The 12432-nt window shown below is 33.8% G+C and overlaps 1 protein-coding gene across 4 annotated transcripts in view; it reads left to right on the forward strand.

The window, feature by feature from the left end:
* STXBP5 (syntaxin binding protein 5) overlaps positions 1-12432 on the forward strand; it is a 167731-nt gene that overhangs the window by 102993 nt on the left and 52306 nt on the right. For all 4 annotated transcript variants that reach the window (XM_025422509.3, XM_025422510.3, XM_049113579.1 and 1 more), the window contains exons 17-19: positions 3497-3622; positions 5538-5689; positions 11978-12043. In XM_025422509.3, coding sequence (XP_025278294.1) covers positions 3497-3622; positions 5538-5689; positions 11978-12043 — 344 coding nt within the window. The remainder of the gene's footprint in view (positions 1-3496; positions 3623-5537; positions 5690-11977; positions 12044-12432) is intronic.

Genomic DNA, 12432 nt, shown 5'->3' on the forward strand with positions numbered 1-12432 from the left:
TGAGTACTAGTAGGGAGAGGGAAGCAGCAGAGGGGGAGAGAGGAAACAGACTCCCTGCTGAGCAGGAAGCCCAATGCAGAGCTAGATCCCAGGACCCTGAAATCAGGATTGAGCCAAAGGCAGACACTTAACCACCTAAGCCACTCAGGTGCCCCCAAAATTACAGACTTCAAAAAAAAAAATCTATATGTTTATATAAATTTGAGATTGTGTGTTCTATGTTAGTGGTTCTCAAACAGAGATGTTTTTGCTCCTCATCATTGTATTGGCAATATCTGGAGACGTTATTAGTTGTCAACAGTAGGAACAGGGTGCTACTGGCATCTCGTGCATAGAGGTCAGGGATGATGCTCAAACGTGCAGAACGGTGCCCCGCAACAAAGAACTTGCAGGTCAGAATGCCACTAGTGCCAACAGGAGACTCTGATCTGATCTAAAAAATGTAAGCATTCAGGTTAAGCAGCCACATTTCTCAGAAAGGTCTCAGGGTTTTTGGGTGTTTTTTTTTTTTTTTTTTTTGGCCCTCTCTCAAGTATATACATACACATCCTCCTTTTTGCTACAGTTCTGGCACATGTTTTGCTAGAATGAAATTGGAAATACAGAGAATTCTACATTCTTCCATGTTGTTACTTACTCAGTACTGCTTTGCTTTAAACTTAAATTTGTAAAATTTCCATTAATGTTCTTTGATTTTAATGTGTATTTCTCCAGCCTTTGTTAAGTTCAAGTCTTATAAGCCTGTAAAGTACAATTTGTCTTTGATGTTTGTTTTGATAACATTTTTATGGCAAAGTTTTTAAGATTTTTGTCTAAAATTGACAAATTTACCAATGACTTTTTAATCACAGGCAATTTGAGTTATACCTCATTTTTTTTCTTCTGAACAGTTTTCTGGTAAATGCAGTTATTTATTAACTTCACATAGTTTTCATCCACAGTCCCAAAAGCCAATTTTTAAATGTCAGAAATATAATCAAATTGATATTAAAATAATTACTACTTTGTTTTTATACAAAATGCTTGCATATGTAATTGTTCCTTTGAAGAAACATTTTAAGATTAGTTACTCAATTTATTCCTATAACCAGTAAAATTTTGTGTTTTTAGGTATTTTAATTGGGCTTTTGCAGTCCGAACAGACATTTTGAAACAGCAAAGTCTCCAAACATACATTTAAAATCTATTTGTATAGGGCAGCCTGGCTCAGCAGTTTAGCGCCACCTTCAGTCCAGGGCCTGATCCTGGAGACTCGGGATCAAGTCCCATGTTAGGCTCCCTACATGGAGCCTGCTTCTCCCTCTGCCTGTGTCTCTGCCTCTCTCTCTGTGTCTCTCACAAATGTATATATATTTGTACAAACTATGGAGCTTTTTATAAACGTTCAGCTCCTTGTCTTTAAAAAGTAAAACCTTCATTTACATATATTAAAATATTAAAATAATTCACATGTAAACATTGTAGACATAAAATATTATACCCACCCATCCCCTATTTTGCATTTTAAAGATTTTATTTATTTATTCATGAGAGACACAGAGAGAGAGAGAGAGAGGCAGAGACACAGACAGAGGGAGAAGCAGGCTCCCTGCAAGGAGCCTGATGTGAGACTCCATCCTGGATCCCAGATCCTGTGATCATGCCCTGGGCCAAAGGCAGACATTCAACTGCTGAGCCCCCAAGTGTCCCTATTTTGCATTTGTAAATCTAACCTATCCTGTTATTTCTTGATCCCATTTCTAATTTTTTTACCTATTGGGGATTTTGCAGCAGGCTTGACTGGCTTATTTTTGCTTAAGAATTTTTTGTTTGTTTGTTTATTCTTACTAATTAAGAATTCCATGAATTTTGTATGTCTTCATCACTGAAGTTTTAAATGTCCCCATGTACGCACTTCTGATACTATCCCTGTATTTTTGTTCCTGCTCTAATCTAATGTGCATGTTAAATATGCTAGAAGAAGGTGGACACTTCTTTGAACCTTACCTAATTTATCCAAGGAAAAAATAACACAGATTCTTCTATTCTGAAGAATACTCTATTTTCATTTCTATATCTTGAGATGGACAGCCACCACTGATTAGTGGTATTTCCCTGAGAAAAGCCAGAACGTCTGCTCATTGAGCATACAGTTCTGAGTGTCCTGCCTTATAGATATTGCACGAAGTGACTGTAACTCCGTTCATTTTTGGAGCACCCTCAATGATTCATGTTTACTCTAAAATTTGGACAATAAGAAGACAACTGGAAGGACACCTAGGTGGCTCGGTGGTTGAGTGTCTGCTTTTGGCTCAGGGCATGATCCTGGAGTCCTGGGATCAAGTCCTGCATCGGGCTCCCTCATGGAGCCTGCTTCTCCCTCTGCCTATATCTCTGCCTGTGTGTGTGCGTGTCTCTCTCATGAATAAAAAAAATAAAGTCTTTAAAAGAAAAAAAAAAAAAAGACATCTGGAAAATGGCAAAACCAGAATTTAGACTCTAGCTTTTCAAAAGCCCTCAGTTCTTTCTACCAACATCAGACCTTTGCAGCCAGGCTTTGAAGACCCTTTAAAGTCTGGACCTAGCCTATCTTGCTATATTGATTTCTCACTGTTACTACACATACCTCCACTATGAGCAAACTTACACACTTGTTAATCTTTGACTGTGGGTTTCCTACTACTAGTTTGCATATGTTTGCAAAAGCAATATATTTTGAGCACCTATTCAGCAATTATTGGGGAAAGAGTCTACAACCAAAATTACTATCAACTTAAAGAGTACTTTATTTTATTTTATTTATTTTTTAATCTTTTTTTAATTTTCTTTTTAAAGATTTTATTTATCCATGAGAGACAGAGAGAGAGAGAGAGAGAGGTAGAGACACAAGCAGAGAGAGAAGCAGGCTCCACGCAGGGAGCCCGACGTGGGACTCAATCCCGGGTCTCCAGGATCAGGTCCCGGGCTGAAGGCAGCGCTAAACCGCTGAGCCGCCTGGGCTGCCCAAGAGTACATTTTTTTAATAGTGAAAGCATCATGCACACAAAAGTAAATTTGTCACTTTTTTTTTTTTAATTTTTGTACTCACTATGTTTTGGCTACTTTTAATTTTGTTAAACCATATATTTAAGTCTATTTTTCTAACTTGAATTTTTTTCCAACTTGATTTTTCTTTCCTCTTCTTAATTCATAGGCTTCTCATTCTCCTTATTCCTTTCCCCATTCCTCCCTCCCCTTCCTACCCATGGTCTTTTTCTCCCTCCCTACTTCCAACCCCCCAGTCTGTAATGGGAACTTATGTATGATTTCTTACTTTTGTTATTTATGTACATACTTTGTCTCCAACTAGATTAAATGCCTCTAGAGAACAGGATTTAGCTTTTTTTCATTTTTGTATATTTAGTACAATTTCATATATAAATTACTGTTTGCATATTTATGCATGACTTTATAATTACAGAAGTTAATAAGATACTTGAAGATGGGTTAAAAGATAATATGTTTTCCTTTATTACAGAGTTAAAAATTCACCACTTAAGCAGTCTCCAGGTTATCAAACAGAACTAGTTATTCAGTTGGTATGGGTGGGTGGAGAACCACCACAACAAATAACCAGCCTGGCAGTCAATTCTTCATATGGATTGTAAGTATAATTTATGTGTTTTTCAGTCTCTTCATACTATGCCATACATTTTTTTCATTTTTAAAAACAGGATGACTTTTATTAGAGCATCAGTTAAAAAATTGTATAAAAAGTTGTTTAATTTCAGATCATATTTAGTGTTTATTTGGAAAATAATTCTGTTCCAAATAAATTACTCAGGATATACTTATAGTGCTTCATGATAAATTAAGATAAAGGTTCAAAGTCAACATGTGGGGATCCCTGGGTGGCGCAGCGGTTTGGCGCCTGCCTTTGGCCCAGGGCGCGATCCTGGAGACCCGGGATCGAGTCCCACGTCGGGCTCCCGGTGCATGGAGCCTGCTTCTTCCTCTGCCTCTCTCTTTCTCTCTCTGTGACTATCATAAATAAATAAAAATTTATTTAAAAAAAATAAATAAATAAAAAATAAAGTCAACATGTCTTCTCCTGGATAAACTCTGAGAAACAATTTCCTTCTTAATGCTCAGTATAATAGAGGTCTAATAACATCAACTCTGAAGACTTTGTTATAAGCTAATTCTATAAATGTTGAACCAGAGCTATATAATTTCTTCTACTTCCAAAATTCACGTGTATAAATTATAAAGGCATAGTAATAGTTTGATAAAGTATTTATACTATAGTTGCTTTATCAATTCATACCCTCAAGTATTGAGTATTAATTATTCATACTTTCTATTATAATTTGGTAGACTTACAAAGTACTTTTGTTTGTTTAAAAATCAACATTGTGGTAAAAGAGAAGCCACACACTATGTAGTTCCAGGGCTATTTCTCAGTATGTGGGTCACTGTTGTCTTCTTTGATGTTAGCCCTGAAGACTCGTTCATCTTTCTTCTTCCTCCTGGAACTACTACCACTCACCCTATCCCTGTAGTTTTATACCAGTTAAGACTGGCTGTAGTCTGAGATGGTCATCTCTCAGGTCATCTCTCAGCAAATCTTTCATTTGCTACCCCACAATGTAAGAACACAAACCTCCTTTTTAATATTTCATTGCACAACTATAAAGAAAGAGGGAATAATAAAAAGAGCTGTCAGAAGTTTCAAAGGAAGTTACAAATCGATTGATCACAGGCTCATGGGCACACAGTTAACGTTTTATTTAGTCCCTCCCTTGTACCTTTTTAATATTTGAACTAGCTGCCAAGACTATTTAATGTGAAATCCATATTTAGAGCTTTAACTGAAAAATCTGATTATCTGGCCCATGTCTCCATTCCTGCTTGGCAGTGGTCAACATGAACAGAATTCAGACTTTTCCCACTTAGATAGATGGGTCATATTCTCTCTAGTTCACCACAGTCCTTGTCTGGCCTGTTTGTATTACTTACAGAGTCTCTGTATACATTTCAGTTTTCAACTCCTGGTTTAAGACATCTTAAAAGAGTTACATTCCTTTATTCGTAGTTGTTTGGTTTATAGTTCCTGACTTATAATCGGGAAGATATCTGGAGTACTCCAAAGGGAGACCTCCAAGATTTATGCTATTTTTTATTTTTGACTGTATAGATTATCAAAACTTTCCCAGAGATAAAATGTTCCACTTCCCTAGAAGGGAATGGGCCTTCCCTCAAGCTTCCCAAATGCCCCTAAGTCAGAAAAATAGATGTCACATTGATTAGAATGGGGATTTATGTCTGTGATCAAGTTTCAGTTTCCTACGCCAACATTTTTTTTAACAACATCGACTTGTAATCATTAATGTCTGTAGAAGATATACATTGTTCCATGAAAAAGCATATGTTATCTGTATTTTCATGTCCTTGATAATCTTTAGATACAAAGAGGAATTTTCTGAAAAACCCATCCTTCTTCTTTTCAGCCTTATACAGGTACATTTCCTTATAATTACTTATTTATGCTAAAATATTTGCTCTTTTCCTATTCCCAGGGTAGTTTTTGGCAATTGTAATGGCATTGCAATGGTAGACTACCTCCAGAAAGCAGTACTCCTCAATCTGGGCACTATTGAATTGTATGGCTCCAATGATCCTTACCGGAGAGAACCCCGGTCTCCTCGTAAATCTCGACAACCTTCAGGAGGTATAAAGAAAAAAATCTTGAGTTTTAGGATTTCTATAAATACTGAGTTACTTATGTGAATATAAATACTAAAGTTAGATAAATACCTTGTCTGACTTAGTCTATATATGTAAACTGTCAAAACTTGTAAAAGGTTTGAGCCTTCTTTATTTTGTATTGCTTTTAGATTTTGCTTTTGTTTTAAATATCCTAGGATTTTAATTAATGTTGGGAAAGAACCACAGTGGCAAGCTTCTTCAGCTAAATTATAATGAGATGAAAATTTGTCTTATTATGGAACAAAAGTTAATCTCAAAGTATTGCCCCTTTTATTGATTGGTATTATAAGACCAAAAATTCATTGTTGAAACGATGTAATTTTAAGGGATTATTTCCCATGCAGAAAAAAATGTAAATGCAAAAATGAGTTTGAGTTCTATGAAAATTCAGTGTTCTCAGGTAGCCTTGATTCAATACAAACCAAGATCCAATGATTTTCTGTATAGCATTCTTTTGTATTTGCTAGGTAATTAGCCTTAATTTTATATTATTTTAAAAAATTTTTTTAAAGACTTAACTATTTGAGAGACAGCATGAAAGACCAGCACAAGGGGATGGGAGGATCCGTGGGGGATGGGAGGATCCGAGGGGGAGGGAGAAGCAGACTCCCTGCTGAGCAGGGAGCCAATGTTGGTCTTCATCCCAGGGCCCTGGGCTCATGACCTGAGCTGAAGGCAGACACTGAACCGAGCCACGCAAGCATCCAGTTCATCTTAATTTTAAGTGTATTAATATGTCTAGTTGGTGGTCTATACCAGTATTCCTCACTTGATTTTTTTTTTTTTTTTTAACTTCATGGCATTGGATCTCTGGCACATAGGGTCATATTAGTGAGGCCTTCAGCAATTACTGCAGTAATTGCTCCAGTATAGGCTCCAGTCTCCACAGGACCTGTTCAGCTGGACCAGGGATTGAGGGGAACCCTATCTTGGGCAGATTTGGCCAATATGCAGAATGCCAGTGTGCACTGAAACACTGGGAAGATGTGTTCTATACTTATAACTCAGTCTCTCTGAATTTAAATTCTGAGATTCATTTCTCATTTGGTCTCATGGCATAAATAGAAAATACTACCTGTATCACAATTTATGAGAAAGAAAAAAAAAGATGGAATATAGACCTTACTATCACTTTGGCCTGATGCTTGAGTTTTTCCCATTTTTATTTTTGTGTGTGACCATTTTGTCATGTGTTATCTTCAGCAGAAATTGTCCCAACCATACCATTCTAGTACTTTGTCTCCTTTTTTTTCTTTACTTTTCATTGCTTCACTAAGGCATGCTGATTGTGACTTCTTGCATGTACGGCCTTTCTAGCTTATATTCTGAATCTGTGAAAAAACTCCAGTCTTCTTTATGTAAGTTCTTTATTTCATGTCAGTAACGTCATGGCATGTTTATTTGTTGTATGTAAAATAATTTTTTTCATTTATTTTAAAAACAGCTTATTAAAACATTATATATCTAAAATGATATACTCATTACTTAAATTTATCATCATATGTATATGAAAAAAAGCTATTGAAATGTTTACGTCCCAATCCAGTTTCTTTATAAGGCAAAAGAAACTAATATTTAGTGTTAGAAAGTTAAAATATTGTCATGATAGAGGAGGCAAGTACTTTTAGCAATTTTACCACAAACCTGTGTAAAAACTTTATTGCTTCTAAAATTAATTTCTTTTCTCCTTGATACCTCATAGTTTCTTAAAACTGCTAAAAATTAAATACCTAAACTTATCCAAGTTTAGAGACCAGTTTTATCATGTGATACCAAATATATTTTTTCTTAAATTTTATTGCATCCTATATTCTGTAATAAATCTCATAATATTATTTATGTTATTATTTGCTTTATTTTATATTGAAGAGTTAGATGTTTAGGCACAGGAGAACTATTTGAGATATTTACTTAAGCTCACTTGTAACTATTAGAATTATGTCTTAAAATTAAAAGAAAGTCATTTTAAAATGTGCTTTAACATTTTAAAAACATTTGTGCCTTAATTCTAAAATATAATTTATTTCAAATAAAATTAAGTATAACATAATTGGTATCAAAATGCTTTAATTGCATTGATAAAAATGATATTCTTGCAGAAGTGTGTATTTTTTAATATGTTTTGGAAGTGTAGCCCAAATACCACCAAATTCGATCTACTTTAGAGATTAGTTTGGGGTAATATTTTTACTACTAGTAGATTCTATTATGTTTTCATAAACAGTAAGGTGTTACTCATGAAATTATTTTATAAACATTACTGTTTATGTGTTTTACAACTGCATTAAAATACAGTTGAGCCCATAACTGAAATGTATACAGTATTTTCATAATAAAAATTATGAGATTGTTACAGGGACAAATAGTGGTAAATTATTTCAACTACCTGTAGATCTGCTGGAAGTCTTAATAATAACAAAAGTGAAATACGATAATACATGTCTTGTTTTGCTAGCCACATTTTCATTCAGTGAAGGACACGAAAGGGAAAATTTCTATTCTGACTATAATTCTAACCCCCAAGTAAGATCTTCTTAGTGATATGAAAGTGATAAACCAATGAGAAGAAACTTATTTAGTCTTGGAAGTTGATAATTCTAAAGAAGGAAATTAGAGGGACAAAATTGTGTGTACTTTAGGAAAAATATTTTCAAAAGTTACAGAAGTGACTCTAAAAATGAAGATTTGGCTTATACAATTGCAATTAATTTCAATTCTTCAGTATGTTCAGTAGAATAGAAAAAGAGAAATAGCTGTGAAGCCCAGTAATACTACTTGATATTTCTGTGTGTGTGTGTATGTTATCTATTATAAGAAGCAAACCAAAACACAATATTTAATAAATGAGGGATATAATCAAGGATGCATAAATAAGTGTTGCATAATCAGTCAGTACTGTGTTGAATATAAGCTGGTCTTCAAAAAATGGGAAATAGCAAAATGTTTGGTTTCAGTGAAAATATAATTAAAGAAGGATTAGGACCCTAGGGATCATTTGAAATTATAGTTGAAAAACAGAAAGTAGAGGTAAATAACTTTGTTTCTCAACTATCCAATAAGAGGAATGATTTATCTTTCTGGAAAGTATGAAAAATAATTAAGAGAAATGAAAATCTAAACTTACATACATACATTATGTTTGTAAGGCAGACCTTGGTAATAAAAAGTGATAAGGTAATAAAGGTAATAAAGGTAATAAAGGTAATAAAAACATACCAAGAGAATTTGTTAACAATACCCAAGTTGATTAAGGTCAAATAAATCAGTAAGTTTAATGTACAAATCAGTCAAATATTCTGGAATGGTTTGTGCGCATATTGAAAATAGAGATATCATTTAAGGTCAACAGGAATCCTTTAAAAGTAAATTGTACCAAAATTGATGTTACTTTTTTAATCTCATAACTATATTGATGTCTCATAGCAGCCTGTTGACATAAGGTTTCCTGAAGTTAACCAGATTCTAAATAAAGAATTCCATGTATATTTTTTTTGAAACAGACAGATGGAAGTGACCTACTTTAGTTTGACAATTACAAGATTCATTAAACCAGGAATCAGCAAACTACTGTCCATGAGCCAGATCTGGCCCACTGCCAGTTTTTGCCAGTACTGTTTAATTAGAAAAACATCATGCTTATTTGCTTAGCTGGCCTCAAAACCAATCTGGACCTTCACAGAACAGGTTTGCTAGCTCCCAGATTAAACCATGCTATCAGTTTGTAGCTTCACAGTTTGCTAGCTCCCAGATTAAACCCTGCTATCAGTTTGTAGCTTCACAGGTCAGTTTGTAGCTTCACATTAACTTCAGTGTATTGTGCCTCAGTAGATGGATCTATTATGCTGAATAATATATAATTATACTTTGTTGAACATTTTAAATAGTAAATTAAGCTACCTATTTAAACATATGATAAAGAAGGTATGCTTATTGTTTCTAAAGAGTAACTACTACATTTGATGACAGAATAAAGACCCATGAAGATACTGTAGGTAGAAATAATAAACTTAAACCAATACCATAGCCACATAGTATAGACTATAGGATCATATACATCAATCAGCCATATAGGGTTTTACTTGACTTTTACCCTGAGCCAGATGTGAAAGGCTTAAAATTTTGAAATTTGTTATTTTTACTCAGCGCTAGGCACACTATAATACTAGAGTATACTATCACTACTATTTATTATTAAGATATAATTGGCATATAATCATTATATTAGTTTCAAATAACGATTTTATATTTGTATACATTGCAAAATGATCACCACAGTAGCTCTAACATTCCTTACCTTATTACATAGTTACAAATTCATTTTTCCTTGTAATGAGAACTTACTTCCACTCTTAGTAGCTTTCAAATATCTAATACACTATCATATACTGTAACTGGAATTCTGTACATTTGACCCTTTTTACCTATTTCTCCCACCCTCCACACTCTGTTTATGGCAATCATCAGTTTGTTCTCTGTATCTATGAGTTTTTTTGTTTGGGGGCTTTTTTGAGGGGTGGGGTTAGATTCTGCTGTATCATATAAGTGAGATCATACAGTAATTGTCTTTCTCTGACATATTCTATTTAACATATGTCTTTGAGGTCCATCCATGTTGTCACAGATGGCACAATTTAAATCTTTTATGGCTGAATACATTGCATTGTGTGTGTGAATGTATATATGTATGTATATGTGTTTGTGTATATATACTACCCACATTTTTATATACTCCACATTTTCTTTAGCAATGCTTCCATCGATGGACACTTGTTTCTGTATATCACTACTGTTTAAAGACCTGTTATTTGAGTTTCTATCAAGAAGAAATTCATTTACATAAACAGTATTTTGTCAAAGATTAAATGCATACCTAAAATTCCATCCATTGTTCTTTGAACTATGAAACTAATTTTTTGGGTTTTTTTCTCCCAGAACCATTAGTTTAATGAGTGCTGAAAAGAAAAAAAAAAAAAAAGTTACTGATTTTCATTTGAAAATTTCCTAGTGAATAAAAATAATATATAACTCAAAATAGAAAACTCTTCTTATAAACCGAATTCATTATTCTGTGTTCTCTGAAAATGTTATAAAAATTTTCTTAGTGACTGGATTGTGATATGTCTTTTACTGAAGGATTGGAAAAATGGATACTGGTCATACATGCACATATGTCAGCATGATGGTTAACTTCTTCTGAGGTCTTTTCTCTTTTTAAAGAATTTGCAGGAATTCTTTTCATTCCAGTCACTAAGCAACTTAATAGCCATACTAATTATTTACTCTGCATGTTGCCATGTCTTTTTCTTGTCTACAGCATAAAAAGCCATAGCATATCGTTTCTCTTAAGAATCTAGGCCATCGTATAAGATATATTAGTTTTATAAAGTTCATACATATCTGTGAAAAGGAAGTATTTCTTTAGAGCTCTTTAAAAATGTGCAGTAGAGGGGTAGCCCTGGTGGCCCAGCGGTTTAGCGCCACCTTCGGCCTGGGTCATAATCCTGGAGACCTGGGATCAAGTCCACGTCAGACTCCCTGCTTGGAGCCTGCTTCTCCCTCTACCTGTGTCTCTGCCTCTCTCTCTCTCTCTCTCTCTGTCTCTGTGTGTGTGTGTCTCTATGAATGAATGAATGAATGATAAATCTTAAAAAAATAAATAAAAATAAAAATGTGCAGTAGAGTTTTTAAGAGGTATAGTAAGTAAAGTACAATATTTTACATTTACATTATCTTATATATGACAAGTAACATACAGTCTTTTAAATATTGCAAATGTGGAGGCACAAAATATTTTAATTATTCAAAAATATTCAAGGAGGGCATTGGAAACATTGCAGAAACCACATTGAGGCTTGAGTTGAGAGTTTCTATGATGTAAAAATTACCAAATTTATTACCAAATATTTATTTTCCCTCAAGAGAAATCTAATGTCTATCATATACTCTCAAATTACTGATTTTAAACAAAGTCCTACTTTATGTCTAATGTCCTTGAAGAATAGTAAATTATCTCTTGGAAGTTTTATTTTTCTTTAGCTGGTGACTCCTATATTATTTTGAGGTGTTTTAATATCAAAATGTTTCATTTCCTATCTCAAGATTAATGGGCATAGTATCAATGCCAGCCAGTACAGTCTATTCAACTGAGTTTTTGACAAAGACAGTCATTAAATGTGTAGTGTAAATAGGAAATACAGCTGCACTTACGTAAATTTGTGTTGTGACTTGGTGTTTGGTTCTGTTTTTTTAGCAGGTCTATGTGATATTAGTGAAGGAACTGTAGTCCCAGAGGATCGCTGCAAATCTCCAACTTCTGGTAATTTGTTTTTTATTTCATTAATAACTATAATTCTATAAAAAATAATACAGTGTATCAAAATTCCTTTTTACAGATAAGCATTTAAAGTAACACCTAGAAGGAACTTTTATGTCACTTATTTATTCTTAAAAGGATAACTATTTTTTGCATTCTCATTAAGTGAAAAGAAATGCACTAGATAAAATTTCACAGCTATTACCCATTAAGAGTCATACAACTGTGTATTCAGCTTTCTTATATTTATATCTTTTAAGGAAAATATATTTTACTCCTCACCATTGGATCAAATGGTTTGGTTAATGTACAGTCTTGTCTTTGCTCCGCAGGCCTGAGGTCATCTAGTAGAATAGTGCTCTAATTCCTGAATAGTGCCCATTTAAATATCA

This window comes from Canis lupus, chromosome 1 (assembly GCF_003254725.2).
Source record: "Canis lupus dingo isolate Sandy chromosome 1, ASM325472v2, whole genome shotgun sequence".
Taxonomy (NCBI): Eukaryota; Metazoa; Chordata; class Mammalia; order Carnivora; family Canidae; genus Canis; species Canis lupus.